This window comes from Saccopteryx leptura, chromosome 2 (genome assembly GCF_036850995.1).
Source record: "Saccopteryx leptura isolate mSacLep1 chromosome 2, mSacLep1_pri_phased_curated, whole genome shotgun sequence".
Classification (NCBI taxonomy): domain Eukaryota; kingdom Metazoa; phylum Chordata; class Mammalia; order Chiroptera; family Emballonuridae; genus Saccopteryx; species Saccopteryx leptura.
The window spans coordinates 216,878,800-216,906,325 of NC_089504.1; the positions used below are offsets into that span (position 1 = coordinate 216,878,800).

General features: G+C 42.7%; 1 protein-coding gene across 9 annotated transcripts in view; it reads right to left on the reverse strand.

The window, feature by feature from the left end:
- Positions 1–27,526, reverse strand: part of PDE9A (phosphodiesterase 9A) — a 100,334-nt gene that overhangs the window by 46,383 nt on the left and 26,425 nt on the right. For 4 of the 9 annotated variants that reach the window (XM_066370093.1, XM_066370094.1, XM_066370092.1 and 1 more), the window contains 3 exons: positions 25,641–25,718; positions 22,187–22,230; positions 7,725–7,835 (listed from right to left, as the gene is read on the reverse strand). In XM_066370093.1, the coding sequence (XP_066226190.1) occupies positions 7,725–7,835; positions 22,187–22,230; positions 25,641–25,718 (233 nt within the window). Of the gene's footprint in view, positions 1–2,008; positions 2,193–3,607; positions 3,710–4,581; positions 4,665–7,724; positions 7,836–22,186; positions 22,231–25,640; positions 25,719–27,526 lie in introns of those variants that run through there. The other 5 variants (XM_066370095.1, XM_066370098.1, XM_066370097.1 and 2 more) reach the window with 5 other exon arrangements.

The following is a 27,526-nucleotide window of genomic DNA, read 5'->3' on the forward strand; positions in this document are numbered from 1 at the left end:
TGATATTAGGAAAGATACTCAGGGATAGACACAAAGATCAGCGGAGCAGGACCGAGGACCCAGGATCATACCCACAAATTTGCACAACTGATTTTGACCAATGTGCAAAAGCAGTTCAATGGAGGGGAGAGTCTTTTCAACAGCTGGTGCTGAAGCAATGGAATATTCACAGGCAGAAAAGCAAGCCTCCACCTAAATCTCACATTTTATATAAAAATTAATGCTAAATGAACCACAAGTGTAAAATATAAAACTGTAACACTTTTAGAAAAAAACGGGAGAAAAGCCTTCAAGATCTTGGGCGATGCAGAGAATTCTTAGACTTGACACAAAAACCACAGTCCATAAAAACAAAAATTGGAAAACTGTACTGCATCAAAATGAAAACTTGTGTTCTGAGGAAGACTGTGTTCAGAGGATGAGGAAATAAATACTGGTCTTGGAGAAAATATTTGAAAATTACACATCTAAAAAAGACTTGAATGTAGAATATGAAGACAATAGTCCTAATTCAACAGTAAAAACCAAAACAACTCAATGTGAAATGGGCAAGAAACACCAGTATACATTCTACTGAAGAGCATATATACAGACGGAGAATAAGGTCATGAAAAGATACGAGCATCTTTAACCATTAGGAAATGCAAATCAAAACCCCAGAGAGATTCACTGCACATTTATCAAAAAAGGCTTACATAAAAAATAGTAACCACCCGAATGCTGGTTGAGATGTGGAGAAACGGGATCACACACATTGCCTGTGGGGATGGAAAATGGTACAGCCACTCTGGGAAATGGTTTGTCAGCTTCTTAAAAGTCCTAAAGATGTGCCTGACCAGGCAGTGGTGCAGTGGATAGAGTGTTGGACTGGATGTGGAGGACCCAGGTTCGAGACCCCGAGGTCACCAGCTTGAGCGCGGGCTCATCTGGTTTGAGCAAAAGCTCACCAGCTTGGACCCAAGGTCGCTGGCTCGAGCAAAGGGTTACTAGGTCTGCTGAAGGCCCACGGTCAAGGCACATATGAGAAAGAAATCAATGAACATCTAAGGTGTTGCAACAAAAAACTGATGATTGATGCTTCTCATCTCTCTCCGTTCCTGTCTGTCTGTCTCCATCTATCCCTCTCTCTGACACTCTCTCTATCTCTGTAAAAAAAATTAAAAAATAAAAAAAGTCCTAAATATACAATTACCATATGACTTAGCAACTGCACCCGGAGCAGAGACATGAAGATTTATATTTACACAAAGACCTGTATGTGATGTTCTGAGCTTTGTAATGGTCCCAAATAGCAACTGCACCCCAGAGCAGAGACATGAAGATTTATATTTACACAAAGACCTGTATGTGATGTTCTGAGCTTTGTAATGGTCCAAACTAGGGAAAACCCATAGGCCTTTCAGTGGGTGAATAAACAAACTGTAGTCCACCTGGAACACAGCTGAGCAGTAAAAAGGGCTGGCCTATCGATACACACAACCTCAATGAATTTCCAGAGAATGGTGCTGAGTGAAGAAAGCCAATCTCAAAGTCATCTATTGAATGGCTGCATTTATAGAACATTCTTGAAATGACAAAATGATAGAAATTGAGAACAAATTAGGGATTGCCAGGGGGGATGAGGAGCTGATGGGGAATGGAAGGGATCTAGGTGTGGCTGCAAGAGAGCAGTGTGTGGGACCCTTGTGGGAGGGAGCATTCTGTATCTGGACTGTACAAGCATCAACAGCCTGACTGGGACATCTCCCTGCAGCTAGCAAAGACATTAACATTGTGGGAAAGTGGGTAAAGGCTGCATGCTGTGTATTTTTCTTACAACTGTGTGTGCATATCTTTATTTTAAAATAAAAAGTTTAATAAAACATTTTATAGAGAGAATGGAGGAAAGAAGTTAAGGAGATATTTTCCTTTGGACTTTTGAGGTGGGATCCTTTGAGCATTACAGGATTTTAATGCTTAAATTTCATTTCCAAGTAATACTAATGCTTTTCGTCACTTCATCTCATACCTTCTCTCCTTATGGCACAGGCTAAAGGGCAGACATTCATATTCTGGTGCAGGTAAGACCTACACCTCAGCTGGTGTGTCCCCCCATGCCAACATCTCAGCTGTTTGCAGAAAGGGCCCGGGTTGTGTGCTCACACTGATTGGAGAAGTGAGGGCTTCTCTTTAGACGATGCACGGTCTGCATTCTTTTGCACCAGGAAAGGAGCAAAAATGTCTCTGCGCACAAGGGACCCCCCACCCTCCACACATCCATACACAGAGTCCCAATCAGGAAATGGAGGCCTTCCCTCCCACCCCGCTCGTCGCAATTCCAGCAGTGGCCACTGTTTCCTCCCAGTGGATTCCAGGACTTACAAACAAACTGTGATTTAATGTGTGTAGAGTATGCCAGACAAGGACTGTGATGAGTGCTGTTTGTATTAGCTGCTGTTGTTAATATTAAACCACTAAATGTTGCTGTCAGCTACAGCTATTATATCATTAAGGGTTGCTGAGAGCCACAGATGTTATTGTATCACTAAGCGTTACTGGTAGCTCTTTCTTGCCTTTCCCCGGTGAGTTCCCATTCCCTGGGGGTGACAGGCTGAGTCCCGGATCACCACCTCCAGGTTGAGAAATGACAGCACCCTGCTGCAGTGTCTGGAATGTGCCCTTCAGCCCCCCCCCCCATACCTCTGGAACCCTCGGAGTAGGTTTCAATTGCAAAGGTTAGTCATTCCCAACCACTGTGGTCAAACTATGTCCTATCAGAAAAAACCTGACATTATATAGGACCCCCCTCCCCATGCTGCATGGCATATATGTAATTTTAAAAATTAATTTTGCTTTGAGAATTTCTTAATAGCTTTAAGAATAGCCAGCAAAAGCCAGGGGTGCCGGCAATTCAGGGTTGGACGTAACTGGGTCTGTGGGGTCCTGGAAGTTTTTGGGAAATTGGGAGAATGGAAATGAGATTCTGAGAGATGGGACGTCAGCATGGACTAATGCAGAGCCACACAGCTGGAGGCCAGGGGAGGGCCAATCACATGTTCTCCAGAGGAAACTGCTCCTGGAAACAGCTAGCATATTATCCAGACATGTCCCCAAGTCTGGGCATAGAGCAGACTGCAAGGGCACTGCTGCAAGCTCACTATGAAGGACTGGTAGGCACCGATGGCTTCATGAAGGCTAAATATTCAGACCACCAAACAACAGAAGTTTGAATGGGCTCACTGTCAGCTTCTTCAAGTCTGGGCTGCTGTTTGCCTGCTTACACCTGGACTGGCCTAAATTAGCTTGTCTGGCTGGCCTCTTAGGTGACAGGCACCGATAGGCACATGCTGGGGCTGGTAGAGTGTCTCACACATTAGAGTTTAGTTTAATTTCATTCCAGGCTAATTGTGCAAACTGGCAGAGGCTGGGCCCAGTTTTTAGGATGCTGCCGAATCAGCCCAGCTTCAGGCCATGCGTCTGCACAGTCACCTCAGGACCTGACCCCCAGAACAGAACCAAGGGGACTGGAGCTGGAGCCACCTAACCCCTGGAGATGACTGCGGAGTTGCTCTTGGGGTTCTTGAGGTTCATGGGCAGGATGGGCCCCTTCCCTGTGGTATTTACTCACCTGTTCTCATGAGTGCCCAGGGCAGAGTCTACTGGAGTCCTGCACTTCCCGAAGCCTGGAGGCTGGGGCCCAGACTCCGCCTTGAGCTGCTGCAGACAGTTCAAGAAACCCGGCTCTGCCTCTCCCACCCCTTCCAGGAATTGTTTACTTGTTTCAGAGAATACCGTCTCCCCAGCACAGAATGACATGAAAATCTGCTTTAAATGATCCACAGAACAGCACAACCTATAATTCCTGGTCTAAAGATTAGTTTAACATGACGCACTAATTCAGCTGGCCAGCCCGCTGGCATATCGCTTCATCCTGTGCTGCATAGAACAATCAATGACCACCATTCTTTCGTCCTCCACACACCTGAGCTGGCGGGGATGCCTACGTTTCTCTCCCTGGGCAAATGAACGCAAACCTGGCCCAATCTGCTGGCCATCAACCTGCACAGAGGAAAGCGCACAGATGTCAGCACGGGCATTTGAACCCCACAGTTTTGACCTTTAAGGATGGGACGAACAACACCCATGGGTATATTTGAGGCACCCTGGAATTTACCATTGGTCCCATCCCTCTTGATATGTAGGCAATGGTGGCTCACACACTGTTGTGTTTTGATGCTGTTAATACGATGAAATGAGCCATCAGTCTCAAATGAAGCGATGGAGCGAGCTGTTGAGCATCCTCCAAGAAGTAACTACGTTAACAGATACTTGCCCAAAGCATGAAAAACAAAACACTGCTCTCCCTTCAGGAAGGGTGTTTTACTTTGCATGACGGAAAATAACTCACACCGCTTGGCCCCAAAGAGAGAGGCTCCCGAGGCCCTGATCGGGGTGTGTGTGTGTGTGTGTGTGCATTTATTTCTGTTCTTTCCAAGGCTCTGCCTAGGGAGGGCTTGGAGGGGGGCTCCCTGTTTGCCCCTCTCTGCTCCTTCATGAGGTGTCACCACCCTCTTCCAGGAGAGCAAGAGGGGCCAAACTCACCTGTTCCATTCTTGCTCTCCCGGCCCCTCCAGCCGGTCGAGGATGTCCTGGCCCAGGGCACAGTCATCGGCAATTCACTGTTTATGAATGTCATAAAATAGATGTGTAGAATGAAGACGTTTCCTTTATAACCCAGGAGCACAATAAAGTTATATGGTTAACAGTGACCTCGCCTCGCTTCTTAAAGGCACAAGATCCCTTTCTATGATCTGTCCTACTGAGAAATCATTCATGTTTATCAGCAGGCAAATGGACAGATGTTCCTGATGATTGGTGTGACTTTGACTAGATGCTGTCAGCCATTCCTATGTGACAAAGATAGCAAAGTAGAAGAAGGACCCTGATGAGCACATCTGCGATTTTGGAGGGTGTTTTGCACCTGTCTAGGCTGCTCCTCAGGGGATGAAATTGAATGGAGTTTTCCCCTTTCAGTTTTGGAGAGTAAAACTTTGATTTCAGATGTTTGGGTACAATTCTCCCCATGTCCTCTCCTTCTCAGGCTTAGTCTGCAAGCAGAAAAATGTCTGAAAGGGGAGTAGTCTCTGGGACAGCTGGCAATGCAATTTTCCTTTATTGTTTTGCAGATTGCGACAACCATAACAATCTTTATTGGGCTTTTATTACGTTCCAGGTACTGTTCTAAGTGGTTTGTATACGTTGATCATTTAATTCTCCTAATAACCCAAAGTGGCTGTGTGATCTAGAGACAAGGCTAAGTCACAACATGGCCAAGTCATGTTCCCATTTAGGGCTGCAAAGATGTGCAGCCCTGGCTGGGTAGTTCAGTTTGTTAGTGTCATCCTGACATGCCAAAGTTGCAGGTTCCATCCCCAGTCAGGGCACATACAAGAATCAACCAATAGATGCATAAATAAATGGAACAACAGATTGATATTTTTTTCTCTCTTTCCCTTCCCTCTCTAAAAATTAATTAAAAAAGAAAAGATGGGGCAGCAGCACAATTACCCTGGGGAAAGGTCTGCACATACTCTTCCTCCCTCTGAACAAGCCCCCCCCCCCCCCCAGCCCGCTATGGTGTGATGAAGGCAATTTTGAGGGAGAAGGATGTGGGTATGACATTCTCTTAAGAATGCCCTCAGATGAGTTTGCATTTGAGGACAAGCAGCTGACTGCACATGGTGGCAGGACTTTGTCCATTCTGTGATAACCAGTGTATATCACTGTGACAAGACATCCGTGGGAAAGTTTAATTATTGTGAAGTCAAAGAGGGTCAATTCTGGTTCACCACGTCTGGGCTTTGACAGTACATCCAGTGACCCCACAAGACTAGATTCAAGAAAAATTCTGGTCAGGGTAAACTCTGATCCAATAAACGAATCGATTATGGTACTAATGACAAGACTTTTGCTAAAATCTATTAAAGACTGATCCTTTTTTGCAGAGCAAAGGTCTTACTCCATCTGTGGACTTTAATGTGTTACACATAATTGTAGAAGCTGTAGCAAGATAAATGAAAAACAAACAAACAAAAAACAAAACAAACCCTAAATGACAAAGACATTGAAATTAGCAGATTGAGCCTTTAATGCCACAATTTAGTCCAAGGACTAAAAAAAAAGATGCTAGTAAACAGTAAGCAAGTGGGGAATCTCAAGAGAGAAATCTATGAATAACAGTCAAATAATAAATTAGAATTTAAAAATATATCTGAAATAAAAATATTCATTATGGGGCTTAGAGCTGTTTGGCATCAGCAGAAGAGTCAGGGAAATTGAGGACAAATCAATAAAAACTATCCAATCTAGACAGTAGAAAGAAAAAAGATGAAAAAAAAATAACAAAGCTAATCAGTTAAAGGACCTTACCAAATTTTCTAACACATCTGTTAGAGTCTCAGGAGAGGTGAGATAGAATGGTGCATAAAATATATTTGAAGAAATAATAGCTGAAAATTTTATGAATTTGGTGAAAACCCAAATTCATGGACCATAGAAGCTCAGTCAATACCAAGCAGAATAAACAAAAAGAAAACTAGGGCCACAAATGTCAGGGTCAAACTGCTGAAACCATCCATAAAAGAAAAACATCTTGAAAGCAGTCAGAGGAAAAGGACACATTCCCTGCTAGGAGATAATGATAAAATAAAAGCTGACTTCTCATCAGAAATCATGCAAGACAGAAAAAAACAAAAACAAAACAAAAAAACCGAGTCAATACCTTTAAATATCTTTGAAAAGACAAAACGGTGAATGCAGAATTTTATACCCTGAAAAATTATCTTTCAAAAGGAAGGCAAAATAGACATGCTCAGAGAAGCAAAAGCTAAGGAATTAGTCATCAGCAGTTGTGCAGACAAAAAATGTTAAAATAGAAAAGAAATTCTCTAGGCTGAAGGGGTATAACACCAGTTAGAAGTTGGGATCTACAGGAAGAAATAAAAGTACCAAGAAATGGAAAGCTTGTATTAACTATAAAAAATTATCTTGAAGTTTGTTTTCATAATTTCTTTGAAAGACAACTGGCTGTTTAAAACAAAAATCATAATATTGTATTATGGTGCTTAGAATGTCTGTAGATTGTTAGTCAGTTTGAGCTGCTCTACCAGAAACCATAGACTGGTTTATGAACGACAGACAATTATTTCTCAGTTCTAGATGCTGGAAGTCCAAGAGCAAAGTGCCTGCAGATTCAGTGTCTGGTGAGGACCCACTTCTTGATTCATAGATGCTGTCTTTTCACCGTGTCTTCATATGATGAGGGGCGAAGGCATTCTCCGGGGTCTCCTTTATTAGGGCACTAATCCCATTCCTGAGGGTAGAGCCCTCCAAATCCTACCTTCCGAAGCCCAGCCTCAATACCATTGCACTGGGGATTAGGATTTCAACAGATGAATTTGGGAAGACAACAAACATTCAGTCTATAGCATATATGTAAAAATGTATGGGAGAAATAGCTCAAAGGTTGTGGGGAGGGGGCTCAGTAAAATTATACTGCTGCAAAGTCTTTACTTTTAATGTGAACTGGTACAAAATTAATTATGATTTAAAAACAGGCAAAAGATCTTAAAGGACACTTCAATAAAGGAAGATACACAGATGGCAAGTAAGTGTATGAAAAGATGCTTAACATCCTGTCATTAGAGAAATGAAAATTTAAAAAACAATGAGACACCACTGCATACCTGTTAGAATGGTGAAAATCCCAAACAGTGACAACACCAAATACTGACGAGGATGTGGAGCAACAGTGAACTCTCCTTCACTGCTGGTGGGAATGCAAAATGGTGCCGCCACTTTGGAAAACAGTTTGGCAGTTTCTTACAAAACTAATTATATTCCAACCATACTATCCAGCAGTTTTGTTCCTTGGTATTTACCCAAAGAAGCTGAAAATGTACCTCTACACATAAACCTGCACAAAGATGTTTATAGCAGCTTTATTCATCACTGCCAAAACTTTGAAGCAACAAGATGTCCTTCAGTAGGTGAACGGAGAAACTGCTCCATCCAGACAATGGAATATTATTCAACACTAAAAGGAAATGAGTTATGAAGCCATGAAAAAGAATTAAGGAAACTTAAATATGTACTACTAAGTGAATCAAGTCAATACATACTGTATAATTCCAATATATGACATGCTGGAAAAGGCAAAATTATAGAGACAGTGAAAAGATCAGCGTTGTCAGGGATTTGTGGGGGGAGGGATGAACGGGTAGAACACAGGATTTTTAGGGCAGTGAAACTACTCTGTATGATATTATGGTGGCGGATATGGATAGATGTCATTATGCAGAACATACTATTCAAAGTGTGACCTCTAATGTAAACTACGGACTTTGGTTGATAATGATGTGTCAATGTTGGCTCATTGATTATAAAAATGTATACTAAGTGGACTTCCCCTGAGGCTGGGATGACAGAATGTCTGCTTCCTTTCATTTAACTGTTTTGGAGGTTCAACTAGTTCAGCAAGATTAATAAAAGAAAAAAAAAAGATTAGGATGCAAGAAGTAAAACTGCCTTTATTATCAGAAGATATGATGACATCAATGGAAAATCCTGGAATCTATAAAATAAATACCAGAACTAACAAATGAATGTCAGAAGAAACTATCCCAGCACACAAAAATCTGTTGTGTTTTTATAAACTAGTAGCAAACAAATGGGAAATTAAATTAAGATCACATTTACCATAAGACCAGAAGACAGAAAATGCTGAGGAATATATTTAACAGAAGATAGGCAGGACCTTCATCCTGAAAGCTATAGAGCTTAGCTGAGTGGAGGGATGTACCATGTTCATGGACTGGAATACTTCATAGTGTTAAGATGTTATTGTTCAAAAAAAAAAAAGATGTTATTGTTCCAAAATTAAGTAAATTAAATATATGCAATTCCAGTCAAAAGTTATTTTAGGCCCTGGCCGGTTGGCTCAGCGGTAGAGCGTCGGCCTGGAGTGCGGGGGACCCGGGTTCGATTCCCGGCCAGGGCACATAGGAGAAGCACCCATTTGCTTCTCCACCCCCCCCTTCCTTTCTGTCTCTCTCTTCCCCTCCTGCAGCCAAGGCTCCATTGGAGCAAAGATGGCCCGGGCGCTGGGGATGGCTCCTTGGCCTCTGCCCCAGGCGCTAGAGTGGCTCTGGTCGCGGCAGAGCGACCCCCTGGAGGGGCAGAGCTTCGCCCCTGGTGGACGTGCCAGGTGGATCCCAGTCGGGCGCATGCGGGAGTCTGTCTGACTGTCTCTCCCCGTTTCCAGCTTCAGAAAAATACAAAAAAAAAAAAAAAAAGGTATTTTAGCATTAAGAATTAAGTTATCAATTTATTCTAAAATTTGTAGGAAAAAGAAAAGAACCCACGTAACCAAAGCAACTGAAAATGAAGCACAAAGGTGGAAGACTACCTGATTTCAAGCTCTAGTAATTAAGCCAGTTTGGTACTGGTGACAGTTCAGTGAAACAGAAGAGAGTCCACAAAGATCCCCTTCCATAGAGAAACAAATAATGTTCAATAAAGGTGCCAAAGTGATTCAGTGGGAAAGTACAATTTTGTTTTTTTTAAACAAGTGGAGCTGTTAACAAGTGGATAACTATGCAGAAAAGAAGGCTGTCAACCCCTTCCTCACAGCACATACAAAAGTAATTTAAAATGGATCATAGATTACAGTATAACGCTATAACTCTAAATCTCCTAAAAATTGATCTTAATGACCTTGGGGTAGAAAAAGGGCTCTTGAAGAAGGCAATACAAAATGGAAAATACAAAACATAAAGAAGAAACTTGTTAAATTAGACTTCATCATATCAAAAATTCCGTCAAAAGTCCTCATTAAGAAAATGAAAAAGGCATGTCACAAACTGGGAAACAACATTTGCCAAACATATATGTGACCAATGAAATATTGAATATATCCAAAATATACAGAATTTTCTACAAACCAATGGTAAAAAAAACAATACAAGCTAGTTTAAACAATGAACAAAATACTTAGAACAGACACTTCCCAAAATGGGATATCAAAGTAACCAGTAAGCACATTAAAATATGTTGAACAATAATTGTCACATTAAAAACATAATAAACTATGCTTTTATGTCTACTTGAACGTCTCAAATTAAAATCACCGAGCACGCCTGGTGCTGGGCTAGCTGTGGGACACCTGGATCACCCACACACTGCTGGCAGTAGTGTGGGATGGTACAGCCACTCATCAGGAAGACAGTTCTTGTCACAGGAACCAGCAACATCCCTCCTATGTGTCACCCAAGATAATTGACACCACCACAAGAAGACTCATGGAATGATTACAGCAGCTTAGCCCCAAACTGGAAATTACCCAAATGTCCATCACCAAGAGAGTTAGAGAATGAGCTGTGGATACTCACGAAATGGAATGCTACTCAGCAACAAGGAAGTGAGGAACTAGAGGCATGAATCTTAAGAACCTGACTCTGAGTGCAAGATCCTACTCATGCAGGAGCATATACCATTCAATTCCTTCTTGTGAAACTTGAGAAGAGGGAGAAGGAACCTGTGTTAACAGAAGTCAGGACAGTGATCTGTGATGGTGTATGTGGGCTGACTTTAAAAGAAGCACAGGGAGGCCACTGAGCAGTGGTAGAGCGTCAGCCTGGTGTGTAGAAATCCCGGGTTAGATACCCGGCCAGGGCACACAGGAGAGGTGCCCATTTGCTTCCCTACCCTTCTCCCTCTCCTTTCTCTCTATCTCTCTCTTCCCCTCCAGCAGCCAAGGCTCCATTGGAGCAAAGTTGGCCCAGGTGCTGAGGATGGATGGCTCCATGGTCTTCACCTCAGGTGCTAGAATGGCTCCAGTCGCAATGGAGCAAGTCCCCAGATGGGCAGAGCATCGCCCCCTTGTGCGCTTGCTGGGTGGATCCCGGTTGGGTGCATGTGGGAATCTGTCTCTCTGCCTTCCCACTTCTCACTTCAGAAAAATACAAAAAAAGAAAAGAGGCACAGGGAACTTTTCCAGGGTGATGGAAATGTCTTTTGTCTTGATTGGGGTGTGGTTACATGCATGTGTACTATTATCAGAATCCATTGCAGGTCTGTGTGTCTCACCGTACAGTTATGTAGGACAAGGATGTGTATGGGTTCTGCTTGGTCCCTGTAAATGCCTAGAGACAGGGGGACCACTTTGCTTGCTTGCGTCCTTCAGGTGCTTGCAGGAACATTCAAATGTCATTGTTTTTATTACACTAGGTTCTAGAATCATGACAAGTGGATTCTGATGTTATTGTTGGCCACTCACACTTATGACTGTGAGGGTGTTCTAAGTGATGCTGTGTTTGTTGGCTAAGCCACCCCAAAGGGAGCATGAACACACAACTCCACAAAGCTATAGAAGATGGAAGTAGAGTAAGCACCCAGGCATCACCGGAGGGCAGTTAGTTTTCATTTTATACACTGCACTATTTTTGTTTTAAAAATAATGCAAGTCAGGATGGCTAGGACTAGATTATAAAGCTGTTTGCAATGCAATGGCACTAAAAGTAGAAAATATTATTAAGAAGCTGTATTGTTTCTCACAAAAAAACATGTTTGTGTTCAAATTTCAAGCATGAACTTCAGCAGCAGTACATGGATGGTTTTAGCCTTAGGAAGCATTTCTGTTCTATTAAAACCTAGCAGTTCCAGAGACATAGAACTTTAACCATTCAAAAATGCCCTGTAGGTCATTGTATCTTATTTATTTATTATTTTGAAGAAAATTCTTTCAATTTTTAAATTGGTTTTAGAAAGAGAGAATGGAAAAGAGAGAGAGAAAGATCCATTGTTCCCGTCATTCATATATTCATTGGTTGATTCTTGTCTGTGCCCTGACTGGGGATCAAACCTGTAACCTTGGTGTATTAGGATGACATTTTAACCAACTGAGCTACCTGTCTAGGGTTAGGTCATTTTAAATTATAGCTACCATTTATTGAGCTCTTACTAAGTGGCAGACACTATGCTAAGTGTTTTGCATAAATGATTTCATTTATCCTCATAAGAACCACGTAAGGTGGGTGTCCTAATTCCTATTCTGGGTGGGAGGAGACTAAAGTGCAGTGGGTTAGGAGCTTTCCTGAGGTCATTTCACCCACTGATAGTGAGAGCAGATGGGTGGCTCTTTGCCCTTATTCTCCCATTCCCCCATTCTACGGCCCTTACGTTGGGTCCCTCAAAAGCAGACCTGAGGCAAGGAGCTGGGTGGCAGGAGTGTGTTTGGAGGAGGTCCCAGGAAACCCCTGTAGGATGTGGAAATTGAGGCAAAAAAGAAAGCAAGCCCACAGAGGGGAAGTCAATGAGAGGGTTACTGCTGGCATAGCTGCTTCTCATGGCTCTGGGGTCCCTTTGAGCAATTGCATAGACAACACTGGAGAATAAACTGTCCCACCACAGGGAAAGGAAGCCAGCATTTGTCCATCAGCTCCCTCTCACACCAGGAGGACTGTCCTGGGCAAAGCCCTCCGTACTCCCTCCTCGCAGAGGAAGCCCACAAGCAGGCAGAGGACTCCTTCGGGCACATTTAGAACAAATGCTCTTTATTGTCCCTTCACTCAAAACCTCATGATGCTGAGATGCTACTGTGACTCTTTGTGCTTTGCAGTACAGTTTGTTCTCAAACTTCTTTGTGGCTCCTAAGATTCCAGGTTTGAGAAAGATTGAAACTCACCTGCTTACCCCCACAACCATCTGCTGGGTGTCCCATGAGGATGTCAAAACCCGGCCCTTCACCCCAAGTCCTGCAGGAGGCAGAGCTCAGTCCTTAAGACAGCCAGTTCTATTCACACAGGCTCTAGCTTTTGGTAAGTTCTTTCCCTTATGGAGCCTCCAATCTATTTCCCAGAGGTCCTAGTTGGGCTCCAAAGTCATACAAAATCCCTTTCATTCTTCCTCCAGTGACAATCTTGTGAACACATCTGAGCATGGATGCTATGCCCTCAGGTCTTCTTTTCCTAAAGCTCATCTCTGTTGTATACACCTGTCAAGCAAGGGCTTCCTTGTCTCTGGTCCTGTGTCCTGGATAGTGTCGAGTTGTCAAAGTCCTTCTTCCTTCTTTTGTAATAATGTCCTGGAGTCTCAGAGCTCAGCCCTTACTTCCTCCTGCTTCCTCCCTCCCTCCTTGGTGAGCTCATCAAGCCCCATGGCTACAAACATGTCACAACCCCATCTGAGGGGCAGCTCCAGGCTCCTCTCAACATGTCTCATCAACATTGATGCCCAACAGCCTAACCATGCCTAATACACCCCAAACTGAGCTCCTCTCTCCTCCCTGTACCTGCACCAACCTCAGCTTCCACCCTCGTGGGGAGGGGGTGCCATTCTACCTTTCCTGTCTCATCACCACTCAGGAAATAACCTTGGCTCTTCCTTCAGAACATGCCAGGATCTGACCATTTCTCACTACCTCCACTGCCCCCTCCTACTTCCATGGCCTCTGTGTGGCCCTTCCAGGTCACACACAATTACCCAGAAAGCCCCCAACCTCATATTCAAATGTTTGAACTCTTAGAAGCCAGAGTAGAGAATGCTTGGTGGTCAGCCAGAAGTCCAGGAGGATCCCAGAGGGACTACACCTTAGCAGTAGGACTGAACTATGCCTGGAGTAACAGTCCTCTCCAATCGTCCTCACAAACCTTAAAAATGGGTCTCAAAGGCATCAGACTGGCTGACAAGTTACCTAATTGCCTGCCAGGACAGAGCCCACACTGTTTAATGAGAGTTTAAACATAATCCAGATGATTAACATTGTAATAAAAAATGCAAACCTGGATCTATACAAAGAAATAAAGGAAAAACACACCTGACTGCAGAAAGCAAGAAATGGTAACAGTGTATAAGAGTGTATTATAAATTTTTCTCAAGTAGCACAAAGAATGAGGTGGGAGAAATGAAAGCACAGGGCTGTGAGATTTTCACACTGCTGAGAAGTGGTGTCTATAATTTAAAGACTCTGATAATTTGATGATACACATTGTAAAACCAAGAAATACAGTAAAGAAGTATAGACCATAAATTGAGTGGAGAGAAAATGGGATAAAAACACACTATCGGTCCTGGCTGGTTGGCTCAGTGGTAGAGCGTCGGCCTGGTGTGCAGAAGTCCTGGGTTCGATTCCCAGCCAGGGCACACAGGAGAAGCACCCATCTGCTTCTCCACCCCTCCCCCTCTCCTTCCTCTCTGTCTCTCTCTTCCCCTCCCACAGCCGAGGCTCCATTGGAGCAAAGATGGCCCAGGCGCTGGGGATGGCTCCTTGGCCTCTGCCCCAGGCGCTAGAGTGGCTCTGGTCGCGGCAGAGCGATGCCCCGGAGGGGCAGAGCATCGCCCCTTGGTGGGCAGAGCATCGCCCCTGGTGGGTGTGCCGGGTGGATCCTGGTCGGGCGCATGCGGGAGTCTGTCTGATTGTCTCTCCCCGTTTCTAGCTTCAGAAAAATACAAAAACAAACAAACAAAAAACCCCACACTATCAAAAAGATGTAGTAAAAGAGAGAAAAATATCAAAAAAGAATGGACAAGACAAGTAGAAAACGAGTAACAAGGTAGTAGATTTAAACACAGCCATATGCATAATTACATTTAATGTAAATGGGTTGAAAACTCAAATTAAAAATTGAAATTTACAGAATTGTACCTGTAAGAAACCCACTTAAAATATAAAGACAGAAATGTATTGAAAGTAAAAACATGGAAAGGGATATAACATGAGAATGACATATAAGATAGCTGGAGTGGCTCTATTAACACGACATAAAGAAGACTTTAAAACAAGGAATAGTACCAAGGATAAAGGGCACATTTCACAAGGATAAAAGGGTAGCTTCATCAAGAAGACACAACAATCCTAAATAAGTATGTACCCAATAACAGAAGTTGAAAATGTGTGAAGCCAAAACCGAGAGAACTAAGAAAAGAAATAAACATCCACATATAGTGGCTATTTCAATCTCATCTTTCAGTAATCAGTAGAACAAGCAGACAAAAAAGAGTAAAGGTTTAGGAAGCTTGACCTACATGATCAACTAAAAACTTGACCTGACATTTCTAGAATAGTCCACCCAATAAAAGCACAATTTACATTCTTTTCCAGAGTACCTAGAACAGTCACCAAGATAAGCCATGTACCTCAATAAATTTTTAAAAAGACTAAAGTTATACAGGTTTTGCTTTTTTAAAAATTAAGTGAGAGGCAGGGAGGAAGAGACAGACTCCCACATGTGCCCCAACCGGGATCCACCTGACAAGCCCCTTACCAGGCAATGCTCTGCCCATCTGGGGATGTTGTTCCATTGCTTGGCAACCGAGCTGTTTTTAGCACTTAAGGTGAGATTATTGAGCCATCCTCAGCACCTGGGGCCAACTTTGCTTGAACCATTCGAGCTATGGCTGTGGGAGAGAAGGAGAGAGAGAGAGAGAGGAAAAAAGAGAGAGATGGGGGAGGGGTAGAGAAGCGGATGGTCGCGTCTCCTGTGTGCCCTGACTGGGAATCGAACTCGGGATATCTACATGCTGGGTTGATGCTCTACCACTGAGCCAGCTGGCCAGGGCCTAGGGTTTACTTTTGTTCACAATAAAATTAACAGAGATCAACAGCAGAAAGATAACTGAAAAGTACCCAAATACAGTGGTACCTTGAGATACGAACAGCCCAACATACAAATTTTTTTTTTTTGATACAAGCTGTTACTCAGTCCGTATTTTTGTTTGAGATCTGAGCAAAATTCTGAGATACAAGTCGTGATTTGGGAAGCTGCCGCTAGTTGGCACGTTGGTGCACGGGTCCAGTATCAGCAGCACAACACCAGCATCTCGTTCTTTCTCATGTGTTACCTGCAGAATCAAGTCGAATTTCGTGCGCTGTACTTGTTCTTGCATCATTTTTGCATTTTTTACTAACTTTTTTTGTGTGCTATCATGGGGCTGAAGAAAGTGAGTGTAAAGGACAGTGGTGAGAAGAAGAAGAGAATGATGTCGATAGAAGTAAAGCAAGAAATAATAGAAAAACATGAGCGTGGTGTATGAGTGATTGAACTGGCAAGGCTGTACAACCACAATACATCTACAACTTGTACCACCCTTAAACAAAAGGATGTCATCAAAAGCACAAATCCAACGAAAGGAACTACAATTTCTGTCCCAATTAAGGACAAATATCCATGAAGAAATGGAGAAGCTTCTGCTGGTGTGGGTGAAAGAGAAAGAACTGGCAGGAGATACAGTGACGGAGACTGTAATATGCAAAAAGGCCTGTATTAATTACAGCAACTTGAAGAAGAAAGAACCATCAACCTCAAAAGAGGCAGCAGAAAATACGTTTAAGGCAAGTCACAGTGGTTTGAAAATTTCAAGAAGAGATCTGGCATCCACTCGGTGGTGAGGCATGGTGAAGCTGTGAGTGCTGACGTTAAGGCAGCTGAGGAGTACATAGCACATTTTGCTGCGCTTAATGCAAAGGAAGGCTACATCCCCCCAACAAGTGTTCAACTGTGACGAAACAGGATTGTTTTGGAAAAAGATGCCCTGGAGGACTTTCATCACCGCAGAGGAGAAGAAGCTGCCAGGCCATAAACTCATGAAGAACCATCTTACCCTTGCACTGAGTGCAAATGCTAGTGGTGACTGTAAAGTAAAGCCACTGCTAGTGTATCATTCCGAAAATCATTGAGCCTTTAAGACTCACAAGATTCTTAAAGAAAAACTGCAGGTTATGTGGCACGCCAATGCTGGGGCATAGGTTACACGGCAGTTTTTTATTGAATGGGTAAATCTTGTCTTTGGTCCTGCAGTGAAGAAATATCTTCAAGAAAATAAACTCCCGATGAAAGCATTACTAATCCTTGATAATGCTCCAGCCCACTCACCTGGTCTTGAAGATGACATTCTCGATGAGTTCAAAATCGTGAAAATCCTCTACCTTCCACCCAACACGACTTCAATCTTGTAACCTATAGATCAGCAGGTCATTTCCAACTTTAAAAAGTTTTACATAAAGCACTTGTTCCACTGCTGCTTTGAGGTGACTGAGAATACAATTCTTACCCTTCGAGAGTTTTGAAAAGATCACTAGACCATCGTGATATGTTTACGCATTATTGACTTGGCATGGTAAGAAGTTACAAGAAGAACCTTGAACTCAGCAAGAACCTTGAAAAAGTTATGGCCTGATGTTGTTGCAGGCAGGGACTTTGAAGGATTCGAACCAGAGACCGATACTGAGTAGAACTGTTGGAGGAGATTGTGTCCCTTGGAAAGTCGATGGGTCTGGAGGTAGATGAGGGTGACGTAAACGAGCTTGTTGAGGAACATGAGGAGGAACTCTCAACTGAGGAGTTTAAGGAGCTACAGATGATGCAACATACTTAGCTTCTGCAAGAGATTAGTAGTGAGGAGGAGGTAGAGTCGGAGGAAGTGATTTCTATGAGTGAAATTCAAGACATGCTGGCAATGTGGGAGAAGCTTTCAAGTTTCATTGAAAAGAAACACCCATAAAAAGTTTCATCTGGTTGTGCTTCAGCACTTTTTAATGACACTTGTTTGTCACATTTCCGTAACATTTTAAAAGGCAGGCGAAAGCAAACCTCTTTGGATAGATTTTTATTCAAAAGTCCTGCAAGTAAAAATGCTGAAAGTGCAGCCAAAAAGGCAAAAACAGGTGATGATTAAATGAAAAATACGTACTGTTAAACTTAGGTTAAGTTTAAAGTTTAAAAAGGTACATTTTTTTTTTACAATTAAGTGTTTGTGGTTTCATTTTAAGTAAAGAAAGTGCAGTTTTAGTTTTGTTTAAAGTAAAGAAAATGCAGTTTTAGTTTACATTTAGTGTTAAGAGAGTGCAGTTTTAGTTTATGTGTCTACAGTGCCCGGATCCCTTCCTCTCTCCCTCCCTCCCCCTCCACCATTCACCTCTGTTAGCTGCACTCGTCTGTCTCCAAGATAAGAATACAGTACTAAATAACACTTTTTTCTTTTATTTCATATATTTTGTTATGCATTGGTAAAGTATACATGTGTGTTTCTTAATTAAAAACGTCTTTTTTTCATAATTTAGGATGGTTTGAGGATGTTTCACAGGGCTGGAACTGATTAAATCTATTTCGGTTATTTTAAATGGGAGAAATTTGTTTGATATACGAGTTGACTGACTTAAGAGCTCGGTTACAGAACGAATTAAACTCATCTCAAGGTACCAATGTATTTAAAAATTATATAATATACTTCTAAGTAACAAAGGGAGCAGAGAAAGAACCACAAGGTAAATCAGAAAATATTTTGAGCTGAGTAAAATTGAAAATACAACACTCCAAAATTTATGAGTGACAGCTGAAGGAAACATAGAGGGAAAGCTCTGGCTTTAAAAGTAAAAGATCTAAAATTGATGATCTAAGCATCCATTTTATTTTAGGTAGAAAAAGAAGAGCAAAGTAGATCTGGAGTAAATTAGAAGAAACAAAATAATAAAGACAACAGGAGAAATCAATAAGGTAGAAAACATATAAAATAAAGATAACTAATGAAACCCGAAGCTGGCTCTTTAAAAAAAAATCAATAAAATTTATAAATCTCTAGACTAATTAACTTGAAAAAGGGGAAGATAAAAATTACTAATATCTCGGGTGAAAGTGAGGATTTCATTACAATTTTATGCACATAAAAAGAACCACATAAAAATAATCAAACTATGTCATAACAATAAATTCTTAGAAAAGACAGCCCTAACCCCTTAAAATGAGTCCCCAAATAAGTACAAAACAGAGTCCCTGGAACACTTCCGACTTGTTTTATGAGGCCAGATGAATATATTATAGGAAAGGAAAACTATGGACCAATATTCCTCATAAACCTCACAAAATATTTGCAATTTGAACCCAGAACAAAAAATATATATACCACAGCCAAATGAAGTTTGAACTAGGAATGCAAGATTAGCTTAACAATTTAAAACCAATCAGTAAAATTTACTATTCAGGAGATGCAGGGGGAAAAAGCCATGATCTTTTCAATAGAAGTAGAAAAAGCATTTGACAAAATTAAAAATCAATTTATAGTTAAAACTCTCAACAAATTAGAAATAGAAAGAAAATAAGAACCTCTCAACATGAGAAAGGACATTTAAAGAAAATTATAGCTAATGTCATGTTGATGGTGAAAGACTCCATTATCTGTCCTTCACACCTTCCAGTCTTCTGTTATACTAGATATCCTAACCTAGTACAATAAAGCAAAACAAAGAAAGAAAAGGCATCCAGATTTAAAAGCATGAAGCAGTTCTCTATATGCGGATGTAGAGAAAATCTACAAAAAGGTATTGGACCTAGTAAGTGACAGTTTCCTTAGGTCATTATACAATAGCAATTATATTTCTATAAAGTAAAAACTATTGGAAATTTAAAAATTTAGAAATCCATTGATAATACCATAAAACTATGAAATACTTAGTAATTTATCAACACATATTTAAGACACTGACACTGACAACTATATCATATTATTGAGTAACATTAACAGGGACCTAAGTGACAGATATACCACAGGCATGAATCAGAAGACTGAACATTAAGACAGTAATTCTTCCCAAATGGTTCAATAGATTTAATATAATTTCCATTAAGATCCCAGTAGACTTTTTTTTTTTTTGGTAGCAATTGACAAAATGATTCTAAAATTTATTTGAAAATAAAAGAACCCTGGAATAAGCAAAACATTTTTGAAAAAAGAAGAGAAACCCTTGGATTTGCATTTTCTGAACTTAAGACTTAGTACAAATCTATGTAATCAAGATAGCAGGGCATTAATTTAAGGACAGGCATGTATATTAATGCAACAGGATAGTGAGTCCTGAAAAAGACTCACACATACATTGGCCAACCGATTTTTGACAAAGGTGTTATGATAATTCAATGGGGAAAAGGATGGTCTTTTCAGCAAACATTCTAGAGCACATGGGTATTTGTAGTGACAGAAAAGGACCCTCAATTCTTTTCTCCCCCACTTAGAGGTGGGCTAGGCTTAGGGACTTGCTTCTAAAGAAGAGAGGAAGGAAAGTGTAAAAGAGTCACTTCACAGTGGGTGCATCTGGACAGCACGGACCCCAGGTAGGCCTTCCAAAAATCCACACTCCCAGGCTGATCATGAGAATAACATTGGACAAAGCCAGCTTGGGGGACATTCTGCAGACTCCTCAAGAACGCCAGTGCCCTACCCAACAAGCAGAGAAGCCTGGGGAGATGGATGACTAAATGCAATGTGGGAACATGCGTTGTCACCGAACAAGCACGTCAGGAAAGAAGTGGTGAAACCCAAATAAAGTACAATTAATGAGAATATTAAAAAAAATTATTATTAAGTCAAGAGACTAATGCGCTTTTTATGTATGTTTGTAGTAGAAAAGGTATTTTTGCAGTAGAAAAAGTTAGAATTCATTTTTATTCTAGCATTTACTATTGAGAGAACTGAATTGTTTATGAAATTCATAAAGAGTTACTCAAGCACAAAAGTGATTTAGAGCTGCCAGTGCCCATGTGTTGTGTAAACATTGTCACCTTAAAGACAGAAACGGAGGAACAGAGACATCATTGCCTCGCACACACCATCTAGCTCGATATGGGGGCTTCAAAAGTCTATTCTGTAACCATCCATCCTGCACAAATTAAAATTAACACTGCACCTTGAAAGGGAAAATAAACCTCAGCTCTTGCCTCATACCACACACACAAATGAACTCAAAATGGATCACGGACTTATATGAAAAAGCTGAAACTACAGAACAGCTAAAAGAAAACATTGGAGAAAACTCCATTAAATAGGGGTTAAACTAAGACTTCTTAGGACATAAAAAGCACAAACCAGAAAAGAACAAAGTTGATAAATTAGGCCTAATACAAAATTAAAATTTCTGGTCATTAAGAGTCACTAATAAGACAATGAAAAGGCAAGTTACAGACTGGGTGAAAATATTTATAACATATATCTGACAAAGGGTGTGCATCCCAAATACATTGGGGACACTCACAACTCAGTAATAAGAAGGAAGGAACTCTTAACAACACCAAATCAGGATGGGTTTGAACAGATGCTTCATAAAAGAATAATTATGAATTGCCAGTAGATACTCACCGTCATTAATCACTAGGGAAACACAAAGTGCAATTGCAACCACACACCCATTAGAATGAATAACAGAAGAAAGACTGCCACTACCAAGGGTTGGTGGCGAGGTAGAACAACTGGGAATCCAAAATGGTGTAGGCACCTTGGAAATACTGATACGTAATTTTAAAATAAAATGGAACATGTACCTAACCCTTTGACCCAGAAATCCCATTCAATAGAAATGAAAATGTACGTCCCTACATATATGCTCATAGCAGCCCTATTCACAAAGCCCCAAACTGGAGGCAGCCTTGATGTCCTTCAGCAGGTGATTGGATAAACAGGCAGTGGTCCTTTCCGCCATGGAAGACGACTCACTCATAAATAAGGACTGACTACTGATATGCTCAATACACGGGTGAGTCTCAAAAGCATCAGGCTGAACCAAGAAGAGCACCCATATGATTTAATTTCTTTTATCTGATACTTTTGAAAGAACATCGCATCTCCAGTGTCAGGAAGCAGCAGGGCGGTTGCTGACGGAGACCAGGAGTAGAGTGAGGGGGTTAATGGGAGAGGGCACAGGAGAACTTTTTCAGGTGATATAAATGTTGTGTCTATTGGTTTTGGTGCTGCTTACAGTTACATTTTCCAAAGCTCATCAAAATACTCCAGTAGGAACATTTTATTACGCATAAAACATACATAAGTAAGAGTGATAGAAGGTGCGAGAGGAAACTGAATTTTAACGGAACAGTACCCCTGACTGAGACATCTTGAGGGCTGTGGTTTGCAGGTGGCTCACAATCTCATGGGCAGCACAGGCACTGAGTGCAGGAGGACAGGAGTGGACTGCTGCCCAGTGCCTGTTAAGTCCTTGGGGAGAGGGTGGGGGCGGTCCCTGAGGAGCTGTCATGGGCAGAGTGCAAGGATGTCTCTGCCTGTACATGGGCTTTAGATGCTGATGTGTAACTAATATATATGCATCTCATCTCACAGGTAGCCTGGAGCTGTTTTCCTTTCAATTTTTAAAATGATAGAAGGGCCTTACCTGAAAGTTGCTTGATGGCCACAGGCCTCACTTTGTAGGGAGTGCTGCAAGAAAGAAGACAGGTCACTGTGAGATGCTGTCAAAGATGGTCCTAGCACATCTGTCCCAGAGATAAGCACTCCGGTGAATTAGAATTCAGTGGATTAGGTTTGTTTTGTTTTGTTTTTACATTAGTTCCTTTGGCTGTTCTTATCTTCCTCATTCAGAAGAATTCTAAGTAGTTTAGGTATATGATTTCAATGATTAACTTCCCTATATAACGTTCCTATTTGGTCAATAAAACAAATTTTGCCACTGTTGCTACTCAGGTATAGAGTCCAGCAGGGATGGCAAAGCTTCTGCCAGAACTGCCCACGCCCATCCCAGCTCCTGGCTGCTGTAGGCAGGCTCTCTCTCCTTTGCTTGGTCTGAGCTCCAGGTGGCTGCATCTCCCGAGTGTGTAAGAGAGGGTGGTGTTAATGACTCAGTCGAAAATACACTGGCATCTTGGTGATGCCACCCCAGGACTCATGATACACAGACAGAATGGAGACAGAATACTGGTGATGCTTAGGACTGATGAAAGCTTGGTCTGTCAAAGGGGTAAGAAAAGATGAGCCAGTTGAAAGTAGGAAAACAACAGGAATAGGCAATAGCCAATAATAGTGAAAAGAAGGGAGGGAGGGAGGGAGGAAAGAAGGAAGGGAGAGAGGGAAGAAGGCAGGAAGGCAGGAAGGCAGGAAGGCAGGAAGGCAGGAAGGAAGGAAGGAAGGAAGGAAGGAAGGAAGGAAGGAAGGAAGGAAAGCTAACCTCAGGAGGAGCTGCTGTAAGAGTGTAGGGAAATGGGCTATCATGTGTTGCTGGTGGGAGTGGACTGCCACGTCCTTGGGGAAGCCGGCTAGCAACACCAACTAGAATTTAAAATACATAATCCTCTGTGGGTCCTAGAGCAAATGAAGTCTGAAACATGCTGGAGGCAAAATGACAAAGTGGAAGTTGTCCTATTTTGGGCACATCACAGAGCCAGAGTTCTTTGGGAAAGATAATAGTGCTGGGGAAACAGAAGACAGCAGGGAAAGAAGGAGACCAAAGATGAGATGGAATGCCTCCATGAAAGAAGCCACAGGCTGTCCACAGGAGCTGGACTGGCCTATTAAGGACAGGACAGTGTGGATGTTACCCATTCCCAGGGTTGCCAGGAGCCAGAGCTGACTCCATGGCTCATAACAACAACAATCCTTTGTCTCAGTGCTGAAGTTGGGAACAAATGAAATGTTAGTACATAGGGACATCTGTAGATGTCATTTGTTCATGGCATTCATGTGGTCATTCCTTCTTTCCATGCATTTTTCACCGAGTACTCCCTGTGAGCAGGTCCTGGGTATGGAATGGTGAAAACCACAAACACGCTCCCGCCCTCCTGGGACTGCCTTCCTTGTTCAAGTGCATGTTGAAAGGACGTGCCTTACCACTGGCATTAGAAGAAATACTGTGGGCCCTATCCACAGGGGACAGATGACACAGTAGCTGTCCTGTGGAGGGTCATTCAGTGGGTAAAGATGACCTGGGCAAATGCCACAGGGAACAGGCTGTGCCCATACAGGTGCAGCAGGAATGGGGAGAGACAGAGACATGTGTCCTAGCAACTCCCTCATCAGAAGCACTGATGACAGACACCCTGTGGACTGGACCCAGGGGCGAGCTTATGAAGAGGCCTTCCATCGCCACATGATCCTGAACAAAGCCTAACTCTCCCGGTAAAGCCCGTCTCAGCTGAGAAAGAGCACAGAGGGGGACCTCTCAGGGTTGAACTGGGGAAGGAGAACCCCCACTTTGTCACTGAAGCAAAAGTGGGTTTGGGACTGAACACTGAGACTCAGTGTGCCAAGCAGTTGTAGGAACTTTCCAGGCTTTTGAGCCAAAGATGCCTGGGTTGAGTTTCTGGCCCTTCAAGATTTATCTTGGCTCTTTGATCCTTCATCCTGACTCTGAACAGTGAGCTGTTCACGTTGCTGTCATGACCGAATTAGCTCCTGGCTTGGTCTCTGTCTAGCTGTCTGCCATCATTCTCTTCCCCAATGACAAAACTGATACAAACTACTCTTGGAATAAACTTGTCTTGAACATTTATTGTATTTGTCTTTTTCAAAAACATTACTGCTGGGTCCCCTCTTTTCCAACATGCTTAGTGGGGCAAAGAGCCCCACTGGGACCTAGGAAGCCTGGCTCATAGGCTGAGGGACGGCTGAGCATGGCACCCTCGCTGGCACACTGTCCCTTCATCCACTAGAACGTTGTGTGTGTGACAACTTGGCTGGAGTGGGAAACCACAGGAGCGCTTGTGTGATGACACAGCGCGGTGTTGCTCTGGCCCCTCCTCTCTCCATGTGCCCTGTCACATGCCCCAGTTTTTTCTCACGCTCTGTGAATGTCTGTTTCTCTCTTCCAATGAGGATCCTGAAACAGTTGGGGCAGAAACAGAGGAATGGCATTGTCAAGAAGCAACACCTTTGTCAGCTGGACACCATGGGATCCAGAATGGTTCCCTATCCAGAAAGGAGTGTTGGATCAGGAGGCTCAAGGTCCCTCTGAGCGTTATCTGAACAAAACTGAGAAGTGTCTATTCATAATCGTTGGGCATTGGGGATAAGGACTGCTTGGGAATCAATCACCTTCCTAAGCAGCTCCAAGTAAGTGTGGAAGCCACTCAGCCCACTGTTAAATTAGAGCCCCTGACTTGTGTCGTTATGTTGCAGGTTATTTGAAATGCTGATCTGGACACTGTTTGACCAGATGGAACAGCAGGAGGCCTGGGGCGGGTGAGGGGACGCTCAGTGGGTCCTTGCTCAATGGGTCCTTGCCGGCCTGGGGTGGGGGTGAGGGGGAAGAGCAGGAATTTAGCAAAGGGGAGGGAAGTGCCCAGGTATCTATAGAAGGGGAGTGCCATGGGGGCTGGGCTGGGCACTCAAATGTCATGTACATATACACTGGTGTTTTAAGGAGGATTTGAGCTATTCTGATGGAGTCTGGACAATATCCTGTGGCTAACAGGCTCCACCACATGCTGGGTTGTGGTGCACGAAAGCCATGTCAGAGACCTAATTTTCTAGAAGATGGACAGGACTAGACTGAGGGATAACTAGAGGCATAAACCAGGAGTCTTCATGGGAAACCCCTGTGAAATGGTAGGAAATGTGCATGCTCACAGGGCTCCTGCTGGGAACTGAATGGGGAGCCCTGGGAAGGCTCCTGGCACGCTTATTATCGTTACCATCTTGGTAAGTGACTAGTCCTGCAAAGGAACCAGCCAAATGAAGCCTCTGTCACTGCGCCCCCCCTTCCTGCCATTCCTGGTTTAAGTTCAGAATTCTATAGCAGTAAACTAGGAAGACAACCACAGAGGTCCTCATGTGGGTGTGAAGCAGTGTTAGAGACACCACCGGAATAGGACCGAACAGAGGCACCAGCCACTTACCGTTCAGAATTTGCAGGCATGGTGGGGTCGATGGAGACCATGGCATCATCTGTGGTGAGCAGGGAGATGGTCGTGTTCCTGGAAGACACGTCCAGTTAGTGCTTCACCTGTGACAGTCTTCCTAGGGCATGCCCTTGAATGGGCCTCACGTGACAAAGGAGCCCAGAAACACAACAGCACAAAACCCATCCAAGGCTGAGGACTCACCCTTCAGACAGGACCCTCCATTTGTAAATAAAATGGGATTGCCAAGTAATCCTAAGAGCTCTGTAGACTTTAAAGTAGAGTCGTCCCTCGCCATATCGTGGTTCACTTTTCATGGTTTCACTGTATTGCGGATTTTTAAATTGTATATATCTAATTTTGTATCGTGGATATTTTGCTATACAGCGGGATTTTGTGGTGTATAGGTATTTTTATATATTATTTTAATTATATTTGCAGTAAAATAAGCAAAATAAGTGTAGGAAAGGTTAATAACAGTGTGGGAAAGGTTTATAAGAGTGTAGGGGTTTATAAAGCCTTAAAATATATATAAATAATAAAATAAATATAAGGTGTCTACCTCACAGATTTCCGCCTATCGCGGGGGTTCTGGAACCTAACCCCTGTGATAGTCGAGGGACCACTGTAATTTAAAATGGCAATTGGAGAAAGTCTTATTTATTGAATTGGAAGATTAAATAAAGTGGAGTATACTGGAAATAAATAAATCAGCCTTCCTACTTCATTCCTTTGGGAGTCCAACTAAACAGGCACAAATCTCTCCTATAAAACAATTTTAAGTGTATAAATTGAGTCTTCCTCCAACCTCTAATCCTGGGGGCCTCCCATGGGTGGTGTTGCCTAGACCATGTTATGTAAACTGTCTGGTCCTTCAGTTGTATATTTTTAAAGATCTGTGCAGTGAGGGTCCTGGGGGTAGCTCAACTGGTTAGAGCGTCGTCCCAATATGCTGGGTTGTCGGGTTTGATCCCCCCCATCTCATCAGGACACATATAACAATCAACCAATGATGGCATGAATGAATGGAACATGTCAAGTTCTCTCTCTCGCTCCCTCCTTTCCTCTGTCTCTAAAAATCAATAAAAAAAAAATTAAAATCTGTACAATGGAGGTGACATGTAAATCTCAGGGTTGTTCTCAAGAATAATGTATATATACCCTATTTCCCCATGTAGAAAGTTTTGGGGTCTAAAACTGGGTGTGTCTTGTACAATGGTTGTAAATTTTTGGGGTTTTTTGTTTGTTTGTTTGTTTTGTATTTTTCTGAAGCTGGAAACAGGCAGGCAGTCAGACAGACTCCTGCATGCGCCCGACCAGGATCCACCCGGCATGCCCACCAGGGAGCAATGCTCTGCCCATCTGGGGTGTTGCTCTGTTGCAACCAGGGCCATTCTAGCACCTGAGGCGGGGCCATGGAGCCATCCTCAGCACCCGGGCCAACTTTGCTCTAATGGAGCCTTGGCTGCGGGAGGGGAAGAGAGAGACAGAGAGGAAGGAGAGGGGGAGGGGTAGAGAAGCAGATGGGCGTTTCTCCTGTGTGCCCTGGCCAGGAATCGAACCTGGGACTCCTGCAATCCAGGCCAATGCTCTACCACTGAGCCAACCGGCCAGGGCCTTAGATTTTTTTACTTGCATTTCCTGCTTTTTTGCACTTATTTTTGCATTCATTGTTGAAGACAGTGACTCGTCATCAGACACAGACAAGGACAAGCTAATAGATGGGAGTTTAGATAGTGATGAGGAGTTGTATGAATTTTATGATGAATAAAACTTGAGTTCTATAGCTTTATGTAATACATTTTTTTCCCCAAAATTCAGGCCTTATACATGGGAGCATCTTATACAAGAGGCAATAATGGTATATTTCTTAGCACAGTGCT